A 26,196-nucleotide genomic window follows, 5' to 3' on the forward strand; every position below is an offset into this window, starting at 1 on the left:
CCGGGTGATCTCCCTGCTCACCAGGTTCGGGGGGCTGCTGAAATCAGAACGCGTCTCGGCACGCAAGCCCACCTTTGGCGGCTCTGGGCAGCCTCCTCCTGGCCTCGGGGGCCTCACACCTGCGGGCTCCTCTGCTGGTCTCAACCGCCTGCGCGTAAGCTTTTTCTCAGCCTTCAAAGTTCGTTTCGGCTTCATTTCCTCCGAGAGGCCCCCTGACCGCCCGAGCCCAGCGGCTGCGGAGCCCCGCTGCCCCGCAGCAGCCGCTGGGGCCGGCCCTGCTTTCCTCCTTTGTTACACTGATCGCAGGTCGGGCCTGCACGTTCATCTGTTTCCCTGGCTGTGTTTGTTGCCCTGCTAGTCTGCCAGCTCCCGGCGGGGGGCTTAGGACTGACAGGTTCCCCCTCACCGGGCAGAACACCCTGCCTGACTCATTCCTCTGTTACGTGGACGGGACAGCCTCCAAGTAGCCCAGCCCTTGGGCATCTGGGTCAGTCTGGCTGAAGCCACCTCCTGGCTGGTACCTTGGGGGCCTTGCTGTCCTTTGCCTTAGGGGACCCTGGACTTACTGTCTTGGGGGCATACACGTCACAGATGGTCCTGCAGATGCTGTGAGGACCCACGGTGTGGCCCTTGGTGAGCACGGCTCCCCCACGTGGACAGGGGCAAGAAGAGTGGACTGAAAGGATGCGGTCCAGCCAGGCTGGGTGTCTGCGACAAGGAGTCCGGTCTCAATCTGGGAGGCCTCGTGAGCCCCCGGAGGTGGTGCTCGGTGCTGGGGACCCGGAGGTCCGCCTGGCAGGGCGGGGAGGACCAGTGATGGGGCACAGGGTCTCAACCAGGTGAGAAGGGGTGGGTGGGAGGGGCCAGAGAGAAGGGGAGGCCCCGTGAGGTACAGGGAGAAAGTGCTACCGGTAATGCCGACGTTCCGCGCTCGCTGCTCCGACACGACAGATGATTTTGGTGACAATGGGAAAGTCCATGTTCTAGGTTGAATTGTGTCCCCAAAGAGAGATGTTGAAGTCCTGACTCTGGTCCCTGTGAATGTGACCTTATTTGGAAATAGGGTTGTTGCAGACGTAACCAGTTAATACGAGGTCATATGGAGTAGGGCGTCCTGATAAGAAGAGGAAGAGAGACACAGAGGAGAGGCCACGTGACCACAGAGGCAGAGGTTGAAGGGCTCTTCAACCAAGCATTGCTGGCTACCGTCGGGAGCTGGACGAAGCAAGGAAGGATTCTTCCTTACGGGTTCCAGAGGGAGCACGGCCCTGTTGACACCTTGATTTAGGACTTCCGGCCTCCAGACTGGGAGAGAATAGATTTCTGTTATTTAAGCCACTCGGTTTTTGGTCCTTTGTCCCAGCAGCCACGGGAATCTCATACAGTTAGGAATTGGGAAAGAAAGATGCCACTTACCAAGTGCCCATCAGGTACCAGGCGAGGTGCCTGGCCCCTTCACGCATATCATTTTGTTTGGTCTCTCTGCAGCCAGCAGGCAGGCACCCCCATTATATACATCGGAAATTGAGGCCCAGAGAGGTAGAGCCGCTGGGCCAAGGTCACACAGCTAGTGAGAGACGGAGCCGGTTGCAAACACAAGTCTGCCTGAGTGGCACAAGGGGAGCCAGCTGGGTGAGGGTATTGGTGTGTGATGTGTGGCCCTGTTGGAGGGTGGGGAGAGGTGGGGGAGGGAGGATGGCAACAAGCCAGACATTCTCTTTTCTGACTCTGAGGTTCCTGGGGGGCTTCCAGGTGGAGGCGTCCAGCACGCCGCTGGCTCTGGGGGTTGAGTGCTCAGGAGAGGCCCGGCTGGACTCTTAGGAATCCTTGCCCAGGGGCTGGACGATGTCTCAGATCCCTTCAGACCTAATTTTTTATGCCCCTGAGAAAGCGCCAGTGTCTTCCTTGCCTTAGACCCACCTGGAAAATCCGTACCATCTGTCGTGAAGTTTCCAGGTCCTCGATTTCGTTTGTCTCTCATCTTTTAAGAGGCATTCAGGAAGGAAGATGTGAGTGGGCGTACCTAGTGATGGCACAGTGATGGGTGGACGTGGCGTGGGGCTGTCAGGGCTGAAGAATGATTCTGCAATGTGGAGCAGGGGGTCTGCCAGGAGGAGGGGGAGCCAGGGGCTTGGGGAAGCAAGTGGAGCCGCCGAAGCCACCTGCGGCCACGCCCCCCCTTGCCTTTCTGGTCCTGGCCCCTTCGCAAGTCACCTGAGGAGCCGGCCTGCTCGGAGGACGCAGGCCACTGTTGGGGGCTGCAGGTGGGGGACCCTCCGTGGGGCAGGGTGGCCTGGACCATGTCCTCGAGTTCAGGCGTCCTTCCAGGCACCAGTCAGCCCCACCCACCCTCTGTGCGCAGAAGGAGCCGCGTTTCTCTCCTTTCTTTAAATCATCATCACTTTCGCTGGGTCCCCCACCCTGGCAGGGGTACAGGTGCAGAAGTTAGGCTGGAACTTTCTACACTGCAGGTGGCAACCCATTTGTGGGCATGAAATCAGTTTAGTGGGTCACAGAAGACTTTGTTACGTAAGAGGTTGAATTGAATGCAAGATAGCAGACCCATCCCAGGAAAAAAAAAAGAAAAGAAAAGATAGAAGAATAGCAGAGCACATCCCGAGTCGTAAGGCTACTAGGTATTGTTTGGTGAGAAATATCTGTTATGTATTCACATATCATATAAACTATTGCCGCCTGTGGTAGGCTGAAAAACGGGCCCCCCAGAATACATCATGTTCTCATCCTGGGACCTGTGAGTGTTGCTTTATTTGAAAAACAGGGTTTTTGCAGATGGGATTAAGGTGAGGACGCTGAGCTGGGGAGATCATCCAGGATTATCTGGGTGAGCCCTAAATGCCATCACAGTGACTCTTAGAGAGGCAGAGGGAGGTTACAGACGGACACACAGAGGAGAAGGGGATGGGGTGGGGGGAGGGGCAGAGATGCGGTGATGCGGCCGTGAGCCGGGGATGCCGGCCGCCACCAGGATCTGGACGGGGCGGGAAGGATCCTCCCGCAGAGCCCAGAGGGAGCCTCGCCCTGCAGACACCTGGATTTCAGCCCAGTGGTACCGACTTCGGACTTCTGGCTTCCAGAACTGTTGTCTTACCAGTTTGTGTTGGTTTGTTACCGCAGCTACAAGAAACAAATACACTTTGGAACAAACAGCCCCAAAGCGCAGAGGCAGAACTCGGCAATCAGTTATCCTGGCTGGGGGCCTGCGGGCTGGCCGGGGCTCAGCTCACCAGGCTCGGCTCCGTGGGGGTGGCTCTGCCCCATCTCATACCCTCCTCCTGGGACCAGCAGGAGGCAGAAGCACAGTAGGGCGGAGGGAGCCGCCTTCCGCCTGGACTCAGAACTGGAACATTGTCGCTTCCACCCGCATGCCGTGGCCAAGCCAGCCGCGTGGGCCAGCACAAAGTTATGGGACTGCAAGAACCCTCTCCCCCGGAGGAGACCCTGGCGAGGGTAAGGCTGCAGGGGGAGCCCGGACTCAGTTCATCCCACAGGTGTGCACACCTGTGCCTGGGAGGCCACTGCCCGGTGTACCCCTCTCTCTGGGCACTGATGTTGGAACAGTTTGGGAGCCACTGGCCGGGGGCAGAGAACCTGGCTCCCAGTGCCTATCCCCCGTGCCCTTGACCCTGGCGTTCACGGGTGTTCAGGGCCTGGCTCTGCCTCTCTGCAACTCTTCCTGAGAATCAGCTCGGAAGGTTCTAGGTGGGGCAGGAACAGCATCTCGCCTCACCCCCTCCCACCACATCCTCAGAGGAGAAGAGGGGCTCATCCCGCAGGGCCCAGGAGGGAAGAGGACTGCTTCCCCAGCCCCAGCCAGTCGCGGCCCCAGCATGGGACGTGCAGATCCGAAATTAGCGTGAGTTCCTCGGGGTCCTGGTCCTCTGCTTTCAGACCACACCGGGGACCTTGGAGAGGTCATGGGGCAGGAAGCTCCCACGAGGCCGGGCGCCACGGCCGTGCCTCCCCATGGGTGCTGGCCACGCTGCCTCTCCTGTCCCCTCCGCCCAGAACCGACGGGCAAGGGGCAGGGCTCAGGCGCCCCCTCCACACCTCGGCCCTGGGAACCACCTGAGGCCATGGGAGAGGAGGCCATGGGTCTGGACCCCTGGACCTCTGTGGGTAGGGGAGGGGTCCCCACGAGCCAGGGGCGGCCTCCCAGGGGCCCGGCTGCCACTACAGATAGGGGAGCAAGGTGTGGTGGGAGCTGAGCTCCATGGGGGCATTGGTGTGAGGGGAGGAGAGCAGGCAGCTGAGGGTCGGGCAGACATCTGGAGAGGCACGAGCCAGGCCCTGGGCTGATTTCTACCCAAGGGTCCCAGGGGCCAAGAAGCCCCTACGCCAACGTGCCCATCTCCTGGGAGGCTCTTCTTGCAGTGTTGTGGCAGATGGTCCCATGCACAGGTGTCCTGGCCTCCGGCCAAGGTGGACAGGAGGCACCAGGCCCGTGGGGGACCCTGGTCGGGGGGATGCCGGCCCTGGGGAAGTGTGGCCCAAAGGCAGAGGGCCGGCCCCCTGCCAGGCGCTCTCCCAAGGAGCCAGCGGGCTTGGGGTTCGCGCCCACGCTGTCCTCGGGTGGGGCTCGTGGGAGGGGGAGCAGGCCCTTCCGAGGGTCCTTGTGACTGTCCAGTGCCGTGCTGTTTCCAGAGCTGAAGCAGCGCCTGCCCAGTGGATGGATGGTACCCGCAGCTCCTCCTGCTACAATTCTTTCAGACGCCTGGGCAAACCCTCGGCCTCCCTCGTTCTCAGGGTGACACCCATGCTTTGCAATGGACTGTCCGTCGCCCTGGCCCCTGCCCACCTCCCACCCCAGCCCCGTGTAGCCGAGGGCGCCCGTCCTCCCGGGAATGTGGACTGGCCTCGCCCCCTTTCCAACCTCGCACAGGCCGTTCCCTCTGTCTGGCTCACCCTTCCAGCTGTTGAGTAACTAGCCGCCCCTCGGCCTCTGAATCTCCCGGGGTTCTCTCCTCCGAGGGATCCCCTCGACCCTCCGGGAGCTCGCTCTGCGCTACCCTCGATCGGGCCCTGGTCGCCCACCGTGCTGCCCCTCGCTCCCCGTCTGGCTCTCAGGTTGGGAAAGCAGGGACATGACAGTTCCGGTCTCAGGTGTGGTGCAGTGTATGGGACTTGCTGAGTGGGGGCTGCTGTCATTGTCACTGATACTGTTGTCGTTTCTGCCCTGAGCTGGGCACGGGCTGCAGGGCGTAGATAGCTGCAGAATGAACGATTGGAGAAACTCTTCTCACTTACAGGCACGAGGGGCTGCCATTCTCTGCCTGGGGTGCATCATCTGTCCCCACTTGCGGGACCCGTGGGCCTGGCGGTGGTGCTCTGCTGCCCTGGGGTTTGCTGCAGGGGTACTGGTTACCATCCCCTGTCCGCTGGGTGGAGAGCTTCAGACCAGGGTGAGTCATGAAAGTCAGATCAGGCCAGGAGAGTCCCCGCTGGCTGCCAGCACCTGCTCCGACCCTTCAGAGCCGATGGGATGAGGTATTTTCTGCTGGGTGCTGGTGGAGGGGTGACGCGGCCCACCCAGGGCCTCGGCAGGCAGAGTGGTGGGAAATGTGGCTCGGGCTGGAGGGCGTGGCCCCCGAGCCTCTCAGCTGTGGGGTCCTGGCCCGGGTTCACTAGGCTCGGTTCGCACCCATCACGTGCACGATTAGCCAGGATAATGCCTGCAGGTTCTACGCTGCGGCGCGCTGGGGGCGAGGCGGTGCTTCCTGCTTCCGTAGCTGACGGGTCACATTGCATTTCTGCCCCAGGAGATCTTAAAGCCGAGTCTAGCAGAGGGGCACCAAGGAGAACGGGGATCACCTAAGGACCAGGCTGTCAGCCAGACCCGGGCAGGGCCCCAGTGCTGCCTTCCATGCCCAGCGGCCTGCCTCAGTTTCCCCTCTGGCACGCTGGGGCCGTGGAGTGGGTTAAGTAGGTCGGCCCCAAACTCATGTCCACCTGGAATAGGGTCCACCTGGGACCTTATTTGGACTAGAGTCTTTGCAGATATAATTAACATAAGGATGGAGATGAGGTCATCCTGGAAGAGGGTGGGCTCTAAATCCAGTGACTGGTGTCTTTATAAGAGACAGAAAAGGACACACAGAGACGTACAGAGAAAAGACATCCATGTGAGGACAGAGGCGGAGATGGCAGTGATGTGGACACAAGCCCCCAGAAACTGGCCGATGTAGGGCAGCATCCTCCCCCAGAGCCTTTGAGAGAGCGTGGCCCTGCCTACGCCCTGGTTTCGGGCTTCTGGGCTTCAGGCTTCCGGGCTGGGAGAGAATAAACGTCTCCTGATGAAGCCCCCAGCTTGTGGGGCTTTGTCGCTTTGTCAGGCAGCCCCAGGACACGGGTACTGGCTGGGAGGTGCTGGGAGGGCTTGTGGGCTGCGCCTGGCACACGGGACAGTGGATGGTCCCGGCCCTCCCCCAGTCCCTCCCCCACTGCCTTTGCAAAGTCCCTTTCCCGGACGCCTGGGAACAGGTGCATTCTGGAGCCGGGTGGGAGTCTATTTCGGTGTGCTGGGAAGGGCTTGGCCCGTCCCTCCTCGGGCATGAGGGTGGGCAGCTGCCACGTGACCCTCTGGCATGTCCCTCTGGAGCCATGTTGGCCTCAGAGGCTCGAGCCCTCGCCCAGCTGCCGCCAGCAGCCTCCAGGGTCCTGGCCCTTCGGGTGGAGGTCACCGTCCATGGGGATGCCCGGAGGAGGGACAGGTAAGGCCCACACTGCCCTGTCCACTGGGACCACCAGCCCAAGAGGATGGCTTCTTTTCTAACTAGAAGCCTCCAGTCCCCCAAATAAGCTCGGGGTCCAACACGAGGGGGGCAGTGTGAGCTCTGCCTCTGTTTATAAAGGCACAGAGGACCGGCGCTCACGCACGCCGACTGTATGCCCGGCCTCGGGGACTCTCTCGTGAACTCCTGATGACAGCCCTGTGCAGTGACCCGTTTTACAGATGGGCAAGCTGAGACTGGGGGAAGGGGAGGGTCTGGTCCGGCGTTGCACCGTGGTGAGTGTTGCAGCGGGATCCTACAGTCTGGCCGAGTCCCTGGGCCCTCGGCCTCTGCGCCTTCCCGCCCTCCCTTTCTTTCCTTTAAGGCAGTTCTTGGTTCTCGACCGAGGGTGGCTTTGCTCCCCGGGTGGACTTTGGCAACATCTGGAGACACTTCTGATGGTCACAGCTTGGCGGGGGTAGGGGTGCCCCAGGCACGTGGGGGATGGAGGCCACGGACGCCGCTCACCCTCTGGCAGTGCACAGGGCGGCCCCACAGAAGAGGGGTCCAGCCCAAAATGTTAGTTGGGCCGAGGCTGAGAAACCGGCCTTAAGGAATATCGTAAAAGACTTCAGTCCTTCCAGCATTGACGCAAAGAACAGGGCCCATCAGGCTAGTTAGACGGAAACAATAAGTAACTTGTAATCCACTCAAACCCCACCTGTTGACAGGTGAGAACGCTCTGGGGCAGGGTCGGGGTGGGAGAGTGAGATGGCGGAGGGGAGGGGGAGGGACAGGGAAAGGAGCTTGGACCCCCAGAAGCAGAGAGGTGGGTGGAGCCTCTGTGAGCCCAAGGTGTGCAGGGGCTCCAGCCGGGGTCCAGCCTCCAGGCTGAAATGCTCCCTGGTCCTCAAGCCTCTGTCCGGGCGCAAGGCTCGGTGCCCAGCGGACCCCTCCTCTCTGGGCAGCCACAGCAGAGCCTTGCCCTCACTGGTGTCCTCCTGTCTGGCTGCGGAGTCTGTCCAGAGGCAGGATCCGGGACCCGTCGTCCATATGTCCCCGTCAGCATCCCACACGCTGAGAGACTCAGGAGATTTTTATGGAAGGAAGCAGCTCTGGGGTGGGGCAGCAGCAGTGGCTTTGAAGCCAGACCAGTGACGCTTCCAGCCCTGCCTCTGGCCTGACCTCACTGTGGCCCTGATCAGGGGGCTTCCCCACTCCGGGGGCGCTCAAGGACCCCCTCTGTAAAATGGGGGCGATTACATTCCTCCCTCCCAGGGTGCTGTGGCCCAGCATCGCAGACCCTCCATCTTTGTCCCACCAAAGCGTGTAGCTGTGGGTGGCCCCTGGCCTGGCCAGGCTCAGCCCCCCGTGGAGGTCTCACTCCAGAACTTAGGGCACCAGTTGGCTTGGGGTCAGGTAACATCCCCCAACCTGCTCAGTGTACTGGATTGTTCTGAAAATAGCGGCAGATTCCAGGAGCTGAGACATGTGACGATGTTCATTTCTCAAATGGAATTTCCACGCGGTGGTTGGGCAGGTCTCCCCGCTCAGCTGAAAACGCAACGCCCTTCACTCCCTGCCGTGCTTTCGCCAGATGATGGGCAAAGGGCAAAGCAATATAATATTAAAAATTGCACAAACCCGGTGAAGTACGCGCTGTTGTTCCCGATTCACCGATGAAGAAACGGCATCTTGTGATAAAAATAGCAGTGAGGGAAATGTGATTCTCTTTATGTAAGATTATCGTAAGAGCTGAAAGTAAAAAGAAAAAACAACTCTAAAACTTTTAGAAGAAAATGGAAGGCTAAGCCTTTGTGATCTCGGATCGGACAGCGGTGTCTTAGAAATGACACTACGTACACAAACAACAAAAGAAAACGTGGATGAATTGGATTTCGTCAAAATTAAGCACGCTTGTGCTGCAAAGAACATTATGAGGAGGATGAAAACACAACTCACAGAAGAGGAGACAATATTTGCCCATCATATGTCGGATGGGAAGCTTGTATCTAGAATATGTAAACAGCCCTTATGACTCAGTCAGAAAAGAACCAAATTCAATGGACAGACAAAGGCTCCGAATAGACATTTTCCCAAAGAAGATATTCAAATAGTGAACAAGCACATGAAAACATGTTCAACATCATTAGTCACCGGGAAGTGCAGATCCCAAACCACAGTGAGACAGACTTCACACCCACCAGGGTGACTGCGATGAAAAGGACCAACAGTAACCGATACTGGCAAAGGCGTGGAGAAGCTGCTGGGGGGAAGGTGAAATGGTTCAGCCACTCAGGAAAATAGGCTGGCATTTCCTCAAGTGATCCAACAGTTACCGAGTGACCCAGCAAGAAAGGGAAACGTGTCCACACAGAAGCGATGGTGCATGATGGTCAGAGCAGCTTACCTGTAACAGCCCCAGAGCGGACACAAGCCCCGAATCAACGACGAATGGGTTCATGTAGTGGAGAGTTATTTGGACATGAAGAGGAATGAAACACTGACACCTGCTGCAACGGGGGTGGACGTTGAAAGCGTTATTATGTATATATATCTGTAGGATATGGGCTCCCACACTGCGGTGTCTCACGGCACACAGCCTGGAGAGTGAGGGTCCCTGGCGGGATTAGCTCAGCCCTCACAGACCCTCTCAGTGGGAGTTGACAGCTGGGGCTTGGGATCCTGCAGGCCTGGGTTCCAGTCCCAGCTGTGCTGTGTGCCCATTTCCAGCTCTGTGACCCGGGTCACGGGTGGGAATCGCCCAGCGCAGTGCCTGGCCCTTAGTCCGGGCACAAGAGCTGAAAGACGATAGATATTGTCACTCAGACTCTTAATTTTCACCCCCGCAGGGCGCTGTACTGTGCTCCGACTCACCACATGCATTCCCCGTTTCCCATTAGATTTAAGGAACCTTTACGGGGCATCTTCTGTGTGCCGGGCCCGAGGCATACATTGTTGGTCCAGTGGTGGCCGCCCTGGCTCACGGCAAGGTGACACCAGGGACACGCACTGGCCTGGGAGCCCAGAGACCCAAGCCCCGGTCCTGGCCTGGCCTCAGACTTGCCATCTGTGGCTCCCCCTGTGTGTGGGGAGAGGGGATGGGCCCAGGTGCCCGCTAAGCCCTGACCTTCCGGAATGCTGCCCGTGAGATCCTCAGACACCACTCCGGTCAGGAAGGGCTGCTCTTCCGGCGATGAAATAACACCCTCCAGGGACGTGGGTGGCCAGGGCACCTGGCCCAGCTGCTAGAAGCTTCAGGAGTCTGTGAGTTGCTAGAAACTCAAGCTGACGGTGACTGGGCGCCCCTGCGGGCAGCCTGAGCTTCCAGGGGGCTGTTCACTGCCGTGTTCTCCCAGCTTCTGCCTCTGGAAGGACCCCCCCCACCAATCCAGCACACACCACCCCTGCCACGCCCCTGCCACGTGCCAGCCTCCAGAAGCCCAGCCTGGGGCAGCGTCACTGTCCCACTACAGAGGAAGACAGGCTCAGACCGGGGGCGGGGAGCCGGCACGTCCCAGGCCCCGCTCCAGCTCTTTCTCCCCACAGGGCTGGTTTCCTGGGGCCACCGCAACAAATAACAGACGTTATTCTTGGACAGTTTTGGAGGCCCGAAGTCCGAGATCAAGGTGTTCCCAGCGTGGCTTCCTTAGCTTGCAGATGGCCGTCCTTCCCCCTGTGCTGCACACCATCTTCCTTCCCTCTGTGCGTCTCTGTGCCCTAGTTCCCGTTCATAAGGCCACGGTCATATTGCATCCAGACCCACCCAAATGGCCTCACTTTAACTCAGTCACCTCTGTCCAAATCAGGTCACATTCCGAGGTGCTGAGGGCTAGGACTGCAGCACGTGAGTTTGGGGGACATAGTTCAATCCATCACAGACGAGTTCCTTTCTGTGGCCTCGTAGGAGCTCCCCCCAGCGTTTTCCAGCTAACACACTCTAAGAGTGAGGGAGACAGGGCGGCTCACTGGGTTTCCTTTTCCTGCCACCCCTCCTGTACCGCCCGACCCCCGGCCCCAGCCCGGAGTAAGGCTCATTTCAGGCTCAGTGGGGCTGCTTGTGACCCCATGGCCATCTCTGTATGGCTGAGAGTCCGAAGGCTCCCCTGCTTCAGGACAGGAAGAGTCCTGGGGCTGCAGGGACTCTACCCCACCTCACGGGGCCCCCCGGGAGTCTGAGCTGAGTTGGCTGGAATCTAGAAGCCAAGCTCTTCTCGTTCAGCTAGAAATCCCTTCTGACTCTTCTGCCTCCTGGGCTCAGTGGAGTTTAACCTCGTGAATGTCCCCCAACCTCTCGGTCATGGGGGGGGTCTTGGGACCCTGACCTGCCAGAAAAGGACCCAAGCATCAGTACCGCCACTGTGGGCATGGGGACCCTGGATTCATTACCCCAACTGAGAGACGTTGGATAGAATAATTGTGCTGGGACAGCAAGCAGCGCCCAGGATGGTCCAGGGGAACTGGCCCGGCATAGGTCTTTAGGGGGACCCGGCAAGCAGACAGGAGCCTCCAGGGGTGTCTCCACCTGGGGAGCCCAGACTACCTTCTGCAAGTCAGAGGCTTACTCACCATTGTGGAGAGATGACCTGACTTGTCCAAGGTCGCACAGTCCGTGACCCAGGGGGACGATGGGCAAGTCCCCTCACCTGCTGTGCCTCGGTTTTCACACCTGGAAAATGGGTACGTGTTCTTACAGGATCGCTGTGCTATGGGAGACGCTCAGCACACAGTGGATCGGTACGGAAGACGCCCTGGACGGGGGCCTTGCAGATTGAGCTGGGTTTTCACAGGCAGCGATGGGCAGGCACAGCACCCCCAGGAGGGCATGGTGGGAGCCAAGGCTGGTGCTGGGACCCCTGAGGACAGCTTTGGGAGAGAGTCTGTCTGACCCCCACTCCATCACAGAGCTGTGGCTGCCCTGTACAGATGATAGGCGAGGCCCAGGGGCGAATGGCCACCCAGAGCCCTTGGCCCACAGCTGGCCTCCCATTGCCCTCACTGGTTGGACCTTCAAAGCCTCCTGGGAAATCCAGGGTGGCTCCTCTTCCTGGTCACTGTGGGGTTATCATGTCTGGCTGTGGGGGTCCCCGCATGAAGCAGGAATCTGGGGTTTTCCCCGCAGTGACTCCACCTGAGCTCTGCCCTTGGTCACTGGGGGCCAGGACAGCTGACCTGCGGTCTAACCTGGCATCTCCCCGGGCTAAGCAGCTGGGCCCCAGGCGCCTGGGGGATTTAAGCGAGATAGCCTCATGGGAACTGGCTAGGACAGCTCTGGTTGAATTTGGAGCAGGCAGGACCAGTTTCTGGAACCAGACCCAGAAGGTAATAAACTTGTCCCAGTGCAAAGAGAGCCCAGAGCTGTCTTCGCTGGATGGAGGACAGATGAATGACGTGCCTGAAGAGTCAGAGAGGTCTGGCAGTGCAGGGACAACCTGAGACCCTCACAGCCGGCTGGCTGGGTCCAGGCTACTGATGGCCTTGGTGAGAACAGGTGGGAACAGAGAGCCGCTTACTGGCTCCTGGGTGTAATTAGCAGTCAGCCCTTAAGGAGGCTAAGATGGAAGTAATGACGTGTGATTTGGCTTGATTTTCCAACACTTTACGCTTGGGAGGGCGGGAAGGGAGCTCCTGGCCTATTCCTGAACCTATAGAGGACATCCTGAGGGCAGGGGAGACAGACCCCCTAAGGCCTTTGTGTCATTAACTCCATGTTTAGAAAACCAGTCTAAAGAGACCCCTGTGCTGGAGGGCGTGCTAGCTGCGAGGATGCTTGTGGCCACGTGGTATGTGAGAGCCGCCTCCCAGCCAGGCCTGGCTGAGCGCATCTTGCTCTGTCTGCGCTGGTACCCAGTCCTAGGGAGCCGCACTTCTCAGGCCTGGCCCCTGGCCCTGGGGGGCTTCAGGCCAGAGAGGCAGATGGCCAGTAGGCAAGGGCCACCCAAATTGGTCAGTATTGTGATGGAGATGAGCACAGTGGTGTGTGCTTGCTGCTGTCCCAGAAGGCACCTGTGCATCTTGTGTCACCTCCTCCTGGAAGCCCTCCCTGACTACACACAGGTTCACCTCCCCACCGCCCTGTGCCTCCCGCCATAGTTCTCTGCTCATTGTCACGGTTAGAAAGAAAGGCCTGAGGGGAGGCGAGAACGGTGAGCCTGGGAGCCGCTCTAGGCAGATGGGACTCTCAGGAGAGGGTGTGATGCGTGGTCTTCCAAAGCTTTCAACAGTAGAACAGAGTCGTACATGTGGAAACCGCAAGCCAGCTGTTTGCATAATACAGGGAGCAGGGTGGAGAGCTCCACAAAAGCTCCCCGGCTGATGGAGTGTGGGTTCCAGTTAGATCCCCAGGGATGCAGGGAGCTCCACCTCCTGATATCAAGGTGGATTTGCCTCAAGAGCAAACCCTGGCAAGCAAGCTGAACGTGGGCTGTTGGTCTTTGGCCAACCCAGCAGTGCCTGCTCGGGGGTCCAGCATGAACTGGGTCCTTCGAGAAGGGACAGGACCAAATGCAGAGCCTTTGAGGGAGAGCGGAGATAAACAGTTGAAAAAGTCCCCAAGGACCACAGAACGACGTGTGCTGTGCTGTCTGGGAGGTGAGACATGAGGTGAATCACTGGAAGAAGAGGGGCACCTGCCCCCTCCACGCCCACTCCCTGGGCCCGGTATGTCCCCTCTCCTGCCGCCTGCCTACACCCGTGCCTGGCCAGTGTGCATACCCGCCTCCCCGGATGCCCACCAGCTCCTCTGTTCCTGCTTGGTGAGCAAGTGAGCCCGTGATTTGGGACTTGCAGACCAGCAGGTGGCAGAGGGGATGGTGGCATCAGACACCTGAGGGGGGACCCCAGCTGAGTCCCTAATCCAGCCCTGTGGCTTTGGGAAAATCCGCGTGCATCTCTGAGCCACCATGTCCTCATCTGGGAAATGGGGGTGATGGGCCATTCCTGTGGGGTGTGCTATGGACCAAATGATGGCCAGGGCTGGGTCTGTTTTGTTCCAGTGGAATCCGGGCACATAGTAGGTCTCAGACATTTGTTGGGTGAATGAATGAATGGACAGCAAACAAGAAGAAGCAGAGCTCTACTGTTTGGTGTTTGGAGTTGAACGCGCGTCGGCCAAGCACCTGCAGTTTTGCCGTCAGAATGAGGTCGAGGTGACCTGCAGCAGTTTCCGTGGTTAGGGCCCCGGGAAGGGCCAGGGCAGACGCTCCTTGGCAGGAGAAGGCAGGGCCCGCCGTGCTCCCTACACAAGCGAGGATCCCGTGGAGGAGAGATGGTGGACACGTGTTCAGGTGGCATCACAGCTGGCTCCCAGGTCCCACGACAGGAGCACATGGCACATTTGCTTGTGTGTCTTCACTGATGCCAGCTTGGTGAGTTACTATGAACAAAGTGGGCAACCGCACCCAGGTGGGTCTGTGCGAATGGAGTGGAGGGGAGAATGGGGTGGGTAACCCGGCCGGAGGCGAGCTCCCCCAGCTCGCTGGGCAGAGGGTGTTGAGGCCCCATCTATCAAAGTAAAGAAACCTACGAGCCCCCTGACGCTCTTGCCCGGTGTCCTGGGGGTCTGCCCGCCAGGATGGACATGGAGCTGAGAACTTGACCTTGACCTTGGCAGTGGTGCCTGTGGGGCTGCTTCCCAAGGCAAGCACCAGCGAGGCCCAGTGCTGGATTTGGAACATCAGGACTGGCCCCAGCTGGGCCGAGCGCTGGGGGGCAGAGGGCAGTGTCGAGAAGCCCCCACTGATCCAGAGATCACCATCAGACCCTCTCTGGAGGGAGCAACTGTGTCACCTGCACCCCGTCACAGTCCTTGGCTCCTGTGCCTGCCTTACCCAGCGGGCGCCCAGGTGGTCGCTGGCCTCGTGTGCGTTCTCATCTGACCCAGACAAGGGTCCCACATTTAGGAATACCTACCCCCATTTTATAGAAGGGAAGACTGAGGCTCTGTATGGCCATGTTGGCCTGCCCAGGGTGACAGCCAGGGAGGGGGGCAGCTGGGGTCAGTGCAGGCTGCCCCCCCTTCCTGCTCACCCACCCGGCCGCGGACCGAGGCCAAAGACAAACCTAGGACAAGCTGCCGATGAGGCTGCTGAGGGAGCGAAGGTGTGGCCCCCTTGCGACAGCCTCTGCCCCTCCTCACCCCCAAGTCACGGGTCTGCCTCTGAGACCGGAAGGACTAAGCCAGCAGCTGTTGGTCCCCGCACCTGTCAGGCATTGTACCAGAAGCTTTCTCCACGTCACTGGGTTCTACGTGATGCCTCCTGAGACCAGCCTCCAAATTAGTCGTGAACACAGAGGCTTCTCAGAGCTCAGTCAGCTCTCAAGGTCACACAGCTGCCCCTGGATGGTGGGGGGGTTCCAAACGCGGCCCTGCCCGCCGCCGTCCTGGTTCCTCCAGGCCTCGTGTACCTGGGGGCAGATCAGGACTGTACCCGGAGGGATTATAGAGGCGGGATCACAGCGACTGCCGGGGCAGACCCGAGGAGGCCACGTCCCTCCACTGTGAACATGAGTTCTGTGTTGATGTTACCGGTAATCGTTCTTTTCTTCCCAGCAAGGCTCCCCAGGCTGGGATTTCATTATCTCGGGGGGATTAAGTAGTCACGGCCCCATGGGATTGATCCTTTACCACTTGACTCTATGTTTTACGTTATTATTATCATCGCAGTCAGAGACTTGTTAAATGAAATGTTACAGCCGATCCAGAAATCGTAGAGAAATGAGCCTGCTGCCTTCAGGGTTAGGTCTGGAGTGTGGTAGTTCGTGTCTCTCTCCGTTTCTCTCTCTCTTTTAAGTTTTTTTTTTTTTAATAGACTTTATTTCTTAGAGCAGTTTTCAGTTTATAGAAAAATTGAACAGAAAGTAAGGAGTTCCCATATACACCCCACCCCAAATCCCCAGTTCCCCCTGTTAGCATCTGCCTGTTAGGTTGTTGTAATGTTTGTGTGTGCTCCATTTGTTACAACTGATGAACCAGTTTTGCTATATTATTATTAACTAGCGTGCACGGTTTCCATCAGGGGTCGCTCTTGGTGTTGAGTGTTCTCTGGGTTTGGACCAGCGTGTAACGACGTGTATTCACCCCTGTGTGCCACCCACTTATCCCTCCCTCCCCACCCCTCACAACCAACGACCTTTTACTGTCTCTGTGGTTTTGCCTTTTTGATGACGTCATAGGGTTGGAGTCACGCAGTGTGCGGCCTTTCAGACTGGCTTCTGTCACTTAGTAGCATGCATCTGAGGTGCCTTCAGATGGCCTCATAGCTCATGTCTTGATAGTTCTTGATGTAATGAGGTCTGGCCAGAACTGCCGCATCCCTGTCTAGGGGCCCACTCCTGTCCTGTCCTGCCACGTGAGGGTCCCGATCCCTCCTTGCTGCAGTCATGTACCAGCTGGGCCACCGCTCCTTGGCCCCAGTCCGCTCACCGGGCGGCAGCAGCAGTGACCACAGCACTTGCTCTGCCGGCTGCTGTGAGCACCAGTCCCCTTTGCAAAGCACCCAATCGGGCAGCTTCAGGAGGTTCGAGGAGTAAGTCCATCCTGAGGGGTAATAAGGCCCACACCTCAAATCCACAGGATTCTCGGGCTGTGATCCCAGGGCCAAGGGGGCAGATGCGGGTTGGAGGGAACACCTGCGCGGGTGGTACCTGCACAGACAGGCCCCCTCTGTGCAGTGTCTACTTCCCACCACCAGGGGGCGGCACACTGCTCTCTCGCCCTGCCACCAGAGGCCCCCGCAGGTTGTGGAGGACGCGCCAGGCGGGCAGAGTTGGTGCTTCCATAAAAACGATCCTCTTAAAGCAACTTTCACCCCAAATCAAACAGTATTTCCAGTAACCAGGAAACTGGTGATGTCAGGCTGTGTATCCTTGAAAATGACAATGGCTATTGTGTATTGAGCATTTATGGTCTGCCGGACCCTGGGCTGCTTGCTAGACGAACATTTCTTTCCATGGTCCTAGCGTCCCCTGGGGCAGATGCTGTGAGCAGAGGCCGGATGGCAGATGGACAGACGGCTGGGAGTTCCAGGTTACTGCATGTAGGAGGTGAAGCTGGGCTGCACCCGGCCGTCTGCGCGCAGGGCTCTGACACCCATCCACCACCACCACCACGTGGGTGGTGGGTAGACCTTGCCTGGCTATCCATGGAGACGTGAGGCACATGGTCCTTCGTATGCGTGATGGATGAAAAGATAATAGTGTTGAAGGCCTTTGCGGCCACGCCCTCACATCCTGATTTAGTCTCAGTGTGGACTGGGTGAGTCAGGAGCCCATCAGCCCCTTGTGAGCCCCGGGGCTGCCCTTGCACAGCCGTGAGCCGGCTCCGCCTGAGGTTTCAAACTTCAAGTCCAATGGCTCGTTCCGCACAGGGAGTCCTAAATTCTAGCCCAGGACATCCTTGCTCTCTGCCCCCTTTTACCAGTTTTACTAAGTACTGGATGAGGCAGTTTCTGTGATCATCGTATGTTGACGCTTAAACCAGAGTGGAAATGTCAGCACAGCTCCCAGGACGGCAGACAGAGCTCTGGGGCCCTCGCTGGGCTCTGCACGGTCCAGTCTGCCATCTGGTCCTGACGCCCTTGGAAACGCAGGTAGGCCTTGACCCTGGGCCCGGGGTACTAAGGGCGACACCAAATGATTTTTTTGCGCCCATCGTCTCCTTTTTGGCACCTGTGTCTCCAGGCTGTGTGGCTTTTGTCCCCAGACAGCTGACACCTGCTACCCTTGGGGTCTTCAGAGCCTCCTCCTGGAAGGCCTGATGTCCCCAGCGTGGCCCAGGCCCTCCTCCACGGTCAAACTCCCCACCGCGGACGGGACCCAGAGGAGGGAGCCCTGTGCTGCAGGAGCGGGGCTCCTGGGACGGGACGGGGTCTGTGGGCCTGGGGGGCAGGCTGCAAACTGGATGGAGAAGTGTCCTCCTCTGTCTACAGTCATCTCCTCCGTTTATACAAGAATGAGGAGACCTTCTGGGGCTGATACTCAGTCAGTGCTGGTGTTCAGCGATTTTGTAAATGTGTGTGTGTGCATGTGTGCATGTCTGTCTCTCTGTGTGTGTCTGTGTGTATTTGTGTGTCTGTGTGTGTATCTGTATGTCTATGTGTGTATCTGTGTGTCTGTGTGTATGTCTGTCTGTGTGGGTGCGTATGTATAGTTGTGTCTGTGTGTGTGTGTGTGTGTATTTGTGTGTCTGTGTGTGTATGTATGTGTATGTGTGTTTGTGTGTGTGTGTCTGTGTGTGTGTATGTATGTGTATCTGTGTCTCTGTGAAAGTGTATCTGTGTGTATACGTGTGTGTGTGTCTGTGTGTGTGTGTCTCTGTGTGTATGTACGTGTATATCTGTGTGTCTCTGCGTGTGTGTGTGTGTGTGTGTGTATGAATACGCTTAACTCTCCAATGAAGCGTGGTGTATCTGGGGCATCCCAGGTGGCGGGTGTCTTCTGGGCCCGCATCACCTCCCCGGGGCCCCCCTGTGGCCCCAGCGGTGTACAGGTGGATGGTGTACCTGGGCCTGTGGACTCCCCGCCTCAGGTGCCCGCGGCTCCCTGGCTCTTTCAGCCTCTGCTGAAACCTCAGAACTCATTCAGCCCAGGAAAGGGAGACAGGAGTTCCAGCTTGGGGGCAACCCTCACTGGGGCGACGGGAGCAGGACCCGTGCCCCGGCCCCCTTCCTTCTGAGGGACGCCCTGGAGGGGCTCCGGGGGGGGGTCCAGCTCAAAGCATGCCATCACTGCCCCCACTCCTTCCTGCCACCCGGGGTCCCCTAGGTGCACCACCTGCACCCCGCCCCTGCCTCAGCCTCAGGTTGGTGACCCCAGACCACGACGGGAGCGTGGGACTGGAAGGTGTGGATCTAAGCGGAGACCCGCGCTTGCGAAAGGCAAAGGCTGTTTGCTCAGAGCTGGCTGGGCGGGGGGTCAGCCTTCGTCACGTGCCTGGCGGAGACCCAGAGGCAGGCAGAGGAGTGGGCGAGCTTCCCAGTGGAGAAGAGGGGGCTCAGGGGCCTCTGATGGGGGCTGGGGGGCTGCTGCAAGGGGTGTCCCAGGCGACTGGCCAGGAGCAGGCTGCGCCTCCTTGGGCTGGTCCTGAGTGGGGGGTGTGGGCGGCTGGGGCCCCGTGGTGGGCTGTGCTCTCTGCCCGCGGTTCCGCTGCCTCCTTGTGCTGGGACAGAGCTGGTCCCCAGCCCCTAGGCATCCCCCGACCACAGCTCTGCCACTTGGCCTGCAGCTGGTACTCACCTGGCTGCCGCCACTCCTGGGCTGGAGCTCCCCGAGCACAGACCCGCCGTGGGCCCCAGCGTCCCGCACGCCGGCCTCCGCGGGCACTGCCCAGACCCCAGGAGCCCCGCAGTCGGGCCCTTTGACCGTCCACCCTGACTTGTCCCTCTGGGGGTCTCCAGTGCCTCCTCAGCCATCCTAGGTCACGGCTGGCTCTAAGGGGGACAGTGACAATATTCAGGTCCCTGTCCCCAGGGCACAGAGGGGATTCAAAGCGAGCTCACAGGAGGATGTGGTTATTGCACTCTCAGGAGAGGGGACCTGGGTCCCTGGCTGCAGAAGGACTGGCCAGCTCACCAGGCCCCTGAGGGCCACAGTCGTGCCAGGTCAGGGCCGCAGGGGGATCAGCTGCCCTCTGGGAGGTGGGCACACAGAGGTGGGGGACAGGACCGCTGTCGGGGTCTCGCATGACCTGACCTCCGCTGGTCCCCCGAAGCCCTGTGGGTTGTGCTGGGAGATGCCTTGGGCCCCGAGTCCTCGCACAGTCGCTGGTTTGCCCACTGGTGCCCGGCATGTCCCACTTTCTAACACAGCGCCTTTGCCCCACAGTGTCGGAGCCCCAGGCTGCCCACGGTGCCCCGGAGAAGCCGGCCAGCACGGCGATCCTGTGTAACACCTGCGGGAACGTGTGCAGGGGGGAGGTGCTGCGGGTGCAAAGCAAGTACTTCCACATCCAGTGCTTCGTCTGCAAAGGTGAGCGCCGACCCACGTCCGCGATGGGGCCAGGCACAGCCCTGCCGTGTGGCCGAGCCCGCCTCCCGGCTGCCACGCTGGGACCCAGAAACCCGTTAGATCTGGGATGCTGGAAAAACGGATCCCAAACCTTCATACAACAGCGTGATCTTTTCAGTGTGGCCCGTGTCCCCGGTGGGGGTGACGGGGGCATCTGCCCAAGGGGGAGGGTCAGAGGACGAGGTCCAGGTCCCGGGCAGTGTCCTCGGATGGCCGTAGCCATGTCCGTGATCCACTGGCCAGAGCAAAGTGGCCGCTTGGGCCCCGTAGCCACACGGTGAATGGCCGTCACTGGTGGCATGAACTCAGCACCTCAGGGTGCACAGGACCTAAGCTGGGCCACGAACCTCGGGCGCCCCTGCACCCTCCCAGAGCGGGACTGAAAACGTTACTGTTCACTCCAAATGAACAGGGCTTTTTCTCCGATTATAAAAAATAACGTGACTATCACTAAATTCAGACAATACCAAAAAGATAAGAAGAAAGTAAAACAAACCACTTGAAGTCCCTCTATCTGAGCCAGGCTTTGCTCAGAGCACCCTTCCAGCCTAACCTTTCTCCCTACGCTCAAGTTACTACATATTCTGTCGTGCACAATGGGATTTCGTGTGTTTGCATTTAGTTTCCTGAGAATAAATGAAAAGTAGCATTTTGGGGAAGGGATGGGCAGATCAAACCAACCTGACACAGTGTCCAAACCCAAAGAATTGGCAGTTTTGTTTTTTTTTTGCGGTACGCGGGCCTCTCACTGTTGTGGCCCCTCCCGTTGCGGAGCACAGGCTCCGGACGCGCAGGCTCAGCGGCCATGGCTCACGGGCCCAGCCGCTCCGCGGCATGTGGGATCCTCCCGGACCGGGGCACGAACCCGTGTCCCCTGCATCTGCAGGCGGACTCTCAACCACTGCGCCACCAGGGAAGCCCAGAATTGGCAGTTTTAAAGAAAGAATTCTTTTAATGGCCCTGCAAACCCCTCCTTGCCTCTGGACAGCAAGTGGTGTCATCACAGCCTGCTCTCCTGCGGGTTTGAAACGACGTCCAGCGAGGCACAGACATTCGCATGTGCGCCTCGACGGGCCGCGGGGGCAGTGAGCCCCTGGGCTTTATGGGCAAAGATGGGAAATACGCCACGTGTAAGATAATCCAGCGATGTGGCTTTTATCAGCACCACGGGGCCCGTTAACTGCCTGAGTCCCCTCAGCCCACCACAGTCTCAGGAGGCCCTGCTGTGCACCAGGCCCAGCTTTGGAAAGCGCTAAGTAGGAAGGCGTGAGACTTAGCTTTGACAGGTGAGGTCTGGTGAGGAGATCAACCTACCAGCTTGCCGGGAATAGTTGGGTGTTAGCGGTAGAAGCCGAGTGCCGGGAAGGTGGCCCACCGGGAGGGATCCGGGAACTTCCAGAGAAGGCTTCCCGGAGGAGGTGGCGTTTTGGCTCTAAGTTCAGCCAGAGAAAGAAGAGGAGAGCTGGGCCGTCGGAGGCGGCCAGGCCTGTGCCTGTGGTGTGGGGCGCAGTGTGCAAGGTGCAGCGGGGCCGAAGGAGGGGGACTGAACCTCAGGGGCTGCCAGGGAGCCTGCCGGTCCTGCTGAGGAGGCTTCCTTCTCTCACCTTCTCTCACCTCTGCTGAGCGCTTCCTGTGAGCTCAGTGCTTTCCGTGTTTTCTTCCAAAGTCCTCCAGTATTAGCGGGGCTGAGGCATTGTCTCCAGTGAAAGATGAGGAAGCAAAGGGTGACGTGTGACTCGCCTGGTTGACACCTGTGGGAGCAGCTGGCGAGAGCGGGGGGAGCCCTTCCCACGAGCCTCAGCTCTGCCCCAGACCCGGCATGGAGGGACGGGGTGCAGGGCCCCCAGCAGGGTCTGCGTCCCGGTGAGGAGGGGGCGGACACGCGTCCACCCACCCACAGATTCATTCTGTGCCAGGTGCCTTGTCAGCCTGCCGGCAGAGCGGGGGCCCCTGCCCTCAGTAGGTGGCATGTCTGCTTCACCTGCTGAAGGGTGACAGGGAGCATCTGAGTTTTCCTGCAAGCTTTTGAGAAGTTGTGTTTTGTGAAGCTTGAGGATTGCATAGTCTTAGATTGATCTTTTATCCAGGCTCTCATGAAGATGCAAAGTCTGTGAACCATTGAGGGTGCTCTTGGATGAATAAAAAAGAAGACCCAACTTATAGTGTCTTAAGTTACGTGGGTATGTGTCATCTTAACAGGAATTCTGGAGGTCGCCTCCTCACCCCCAGAGCTGGTTAATTTAACAGCTCAAAAAAGTCATCAAAGACTAGGTTCTTTTTCCACTCCCCACCCCCAGCTCCCCCCCCCCCATCTTATACATGTCAGCAGTAACTCTCCTCATGGTCTCAAGATGGCTGCTGTAGCTCCAAACATCACATCCTCACAGGTGGACACTCAGCCCTGGGGAAGACGTTGGGCAGGGGTGTGCACAGGCAAAGGGGCCCTCCCCCTGCATGATTACTCTGATTGGGTAATCAGGGTAATCTCCCTTCGATCAGGGAGGAGAACCTTTTCCCTGGAAGCCCACACAGGCTTCCTGTATGACTCGCTGGCTAGAGCTAGGTCACACATCCACTCCACCGGCAAAGAGTAACGGGAGGATGGGGACTGACTGACTCCAGCCGTGTTCGTCCCTGGGTGGGTGTGTTGCCAGGCCAACCGAAACAGGGTCTGTTAGCCCAGAAGACAATTGTGTCTAATTCTGATCCAGGAGATCCCGATGTGTTGGGTTCCTGCCACCCAGGGACTGGCTTGATGTGCCTTGGTTTACATCTCAAAATCTGAACGTTAAACCTGAAAATCTGTGAAAGAAATCACATCATTCTCCAGACCGTCTGGGCTGCCTCAGGCTTGGGCTGTGATGCCAGAAGGTCTGGGTTCAATTCCCACCTCTTCCACCCCCAGCTCATGTGGGTCTCAGACATGTTTCTTAGCCTCAGTTTCATTCGACAACCCGATTGGGCACATACTCCGTGCTGGGCAGTGTTCTGGGTGCCTGGAATGCATCCATGAACAAAACAGACATCCTTGTCCTTGTGGAGATCACATTCTAGGGCAGGGAGACAGACAATAAGCACTAGATAGAATTAACAAGCAAATTTCATCATATGCTGAAAGTGAAGTGCTAGGAAGGGGAAGACAAAGAGCAAGATAAAGACGGGGCTGGGAGTGCCGGGGAGTTACTATTTTAAATTGGGTAATCAGGGCAGGCTTCGTGGAGGAGGTGACCTTCGCTTGAAGACTTGAAGGAGGTGAGGGAAGAGCATTGCAGCCAGAGGGGACAGCCAGTGCAGTGACACTGAAGCAGGGAAGTGTGCCTGGCAGGTTCCAGGACAGCACGAGGCCTGTGTGTCTGGAGTAGAGTGAGGAGGAGTGGGGGAAGGCTGGGGGGAAGGGGGTCCTCGTGAGGACCTGGGCTGCGACACTGCGAGAGAAAGAACACAGGAGGATCCTGTCCATTTTAGTTTCATGGACCACTGGGTGCTGTGCTGATGAGGGGAGGCCAGGGCAGGGTGGGGAGAAGGGCCTGGGCCCCAGCCTGAGACCACGGCAGCTTGGACGAGCGTGTGAGGGGGCGTCTGCTTCTGGATTGTCTTGAAATCCAGCCAGCTCTAGTTTCACGATACAAAATGGGAATCTGTGTAAGATAGAAACATAGCAAGCATCTGCACATAGCACATCCTCAAGAAAAAATGAAATCTGTCGCCACTGCTACAACTGAAATTCGCACAGGAAAACAAATCTGGTTCTCTTGACCTTTTACGTGTAGTGGAGTTCTGCACTTTTAGAACTTTTGTGGCAGGGGGGCCGCACCACGCAGCATACAGGGTCTTAGTTCCCCGAGCAGGGATTGAACCGGCGCCCCCTGCCAGAAGGTCTGGGTTCTGGAAGCGCAGAGTCTTAACCACTCGACCGCCAGGGAAGTCCCTAGAACATTTGTTTTCACCCAGGAGCTTTTGTAGCCCTGCTCGTGGTGCCTGGGAAACAAGGGCCCCGACTCTGAAATGATGAAAAGATGAGGCCACAACCATGTGTGACCTCAGGAAAGCAGGCGTTTTCTGATCTGTGAGGCAGCAGGACTGAGCGCGCTCATGACTGCAGAATGAGCGAAGGAAACAGGAGGGAGGGAAGCCTCTGTGTGTGTGTGTGTGTGTGTGTGTGTGTGTGTGTGTGTGTTGGGGGAAGAGGCCACCAGCTCTGCCTGTAACTTGGTAACAGCAGGTGGGGTTGTCCACAAGGACACAGCCCCATGGGGACCATGAAGAGACACACCCAGAGCTGGTCTTAGCGACTGGGGGTGACAAGGGAATGGGGCAAAGGGATTGCGTTCCAGGGGCGTTTATGAGAACAGGCCCACATGGCAGAATTGTGGAAAGTCACGGCAGGAAGCCATCTCCGGTGACGTGGGCCTGTTATTTTCAGATGGAGCATCTGAGGCAGAGGTTAGGTCAGGACCTGGGCTGGCAGTGACCACGCTGCCCTGAGCCAGCTCCCTCCAACTCACATGAACGCCCTGGGGTTCTCGGGCTGCTTTGTGTTTTAACATCAATCACTCTCTCCTCTTCCCAGACACCAGGACAAGAGCATCCCTGAGCTGACCACCCCAGGGGAATTGCCGTCCGTATTTGGGTAGAGAGCCTTCCAATCTTCTCCTTTGTGAGAGTCTTTTCGATCTGAAGTCCTGTTGTACATTTACTTCTGTGTCCCGATGTATTCTCTTTAAGGGACTGTGTAAGCCCTTTCCCCATCATACATCCTTCAACATCAATTTCAGTATATACCCAGATTCCTTCAGATGCCTGGCCTGCAGCAGACTTAGCCGTTCCTCAGCTCTTAAACGTTCACATCGATTCCAGCCCGGCACTGGGCTAGTCAGCTTCCTATGCCTCATCCCATGAGTGTTACAGATGAGGACTCTGAGATTCAGAGAGGTTAAGTAACTTGCCCCAGGTCACACAGCCAGGAAGCAACAGGAGGAAGCATTCATGCCCAGGCTGCCTGTCCCTAAAGCCCAGCGTTTATTTCCTACATTATACTGTAGTGATGCTGCAGCCAACACCATGCAAGAACGCTTCTGTGGACGTTCACGGTCAGTTCCTTGGGATAGAGTCCCAGAGAGACACGACTGGGTCAAAGGGTAGGAGCGGTTTTCACATTCCTTTGAGTCGATGCCAAAGGGTATTCCAGAAAGTGGTGCAGATTGTCTTCCCACCATGGCCCGCCCCCTCCCGACCGTTTCTCAGAAGTGACCACAGTGACCGCCAAAGATGGGGGGCGGGCTGCTCCGGGTCACCCACAGCTGCTTGTGCCCTTCACTGGGTCTTGGCTACTTGGATAGACAGATGGAATGTGAGGAGAATATATTGTCTTGATTAGGACGTTCAAAATTATTAACGAATTTGGACTCTTGATTTTTAGCAGGCAGAGGTCTGGGTTTACTGTCTGGCCCCGACCTTAGTGGACCCAGGCAGCTACAATCCGGTCAGTAGCAGAGATGACTGGGGCCGGGCAGGGAGGACGTAGCATTGGCCGGGCCCGGCTCTCGGGGCAGGAAAGCGGCTTTAATTCAGTCTCCTGGTGCCTCCGTGATGTAGATGCAGGTTATAGTGGGGCGCTAGATCCCTCTTCACATTCTTCTCCTTCGAAGAACAGTCAATACGGTCATATCTTTAGGAAGATTAGAAAATGAGCCCTGGAGCTCGCACGCCACTAGAGAGAAGCCTGCGCGCCTCAACGAAGATCCCGTGTGCCGCAACTAAGACCCGACACAGCCAAAAGTAAATAAGATAAATAAATAATAAATCTTTAAAAAAAGAAAAGAAAAAAAATGAGCCTAGTACCAGAGCCAAGGGTGTCCGTGAACCAGCCCGTCACTCAAGGGCTGAATTGTTACAGGCAGCGTTTACTGAAGAAGACACTAATTCTCCTACAGAGGCCTCAGGGAGCCTGTGCTTCCCGAGTCGGGGTACATCTGCTTGGCCTACGCTGCGGTGCAAGATTTTCTTTTTTTAAATAAATGTATTTATTTGGGCTGCGTTGGGTCTTTGTTGCTGCACGCAGGCTTTCTTCAATTGCGTTGAGCGGGGCCTACTCTTCGTTGCGGTGCGCAGGCTTCTCATTGCGGTGGCTTCTCTTGTTGTGGAGCCCGGGCTCTAGGCGCATGGGCTTCAGTAGTTGTGGCTCACGGGGTCTAGAGCGCGGGCTCAGTATTTGTGGCGCATGGGCTTCAGTAGTTGTAGCACGCGGGCTTCAGAAGTTGTGGCTTGCGGGCTCTAGAGCGCAGGCTCGGTAGTTGTGGTGCATGGGCTTAGTTGTCCACGGCATGTGGGATCTTCCCGGACCAGGGCTCGAACCCGTGTCCCCTGCATTGGCAGGCGGACTCTTAACCAGTGCGCCACCAGGGAAGCCCTGTGGTGCGAGATTGAACAAAGACTTTTCACTCTCGGGCTGGGTGAGAGAAGG

General features: G+C 58.0%; 1 protein-coding gene across 1 annotated transcript in view; it reads left to right on the plus strand.

The window, feature by feature from the left end:
* The window catches only part of ABLIM2 (actin binding LIM protein family member 2), a gene marked incomplete at its 5' end in the record, with an annotated part of 142,895 nt that overhangs the window by 13,440 nt on the left and 103,259 nt on the right, over positions 1-26,196 (plus strand). The window contains 3 exons of the mRNA XM_082837689.1: positions 25-154; positions 6,632-6,728; positions 19,551-19,694. Of these exons, the coding sequence (XP_082693815.1) occupies positions 25-154; positions 6,632-6,728; positions 19,551-19,694 (371 nt within the window). The remainder of the gene's footprint in view (positions 1-24; positions 155-6,631; positions 6,729-19,550; positions 19,695-26,196) is intronic.

This window comes from Leucopleurus acutus (genome assembly GCF_964270905.1).
Source record: "Leucopleurus acutus genome assembly, chromosome: 4".
NCBI lineage: Eukaryota > Metazoa > Chordata > Mammalia > Artiodactyla > Delphinidae > Leucopleurus > Leucopleurus acutus.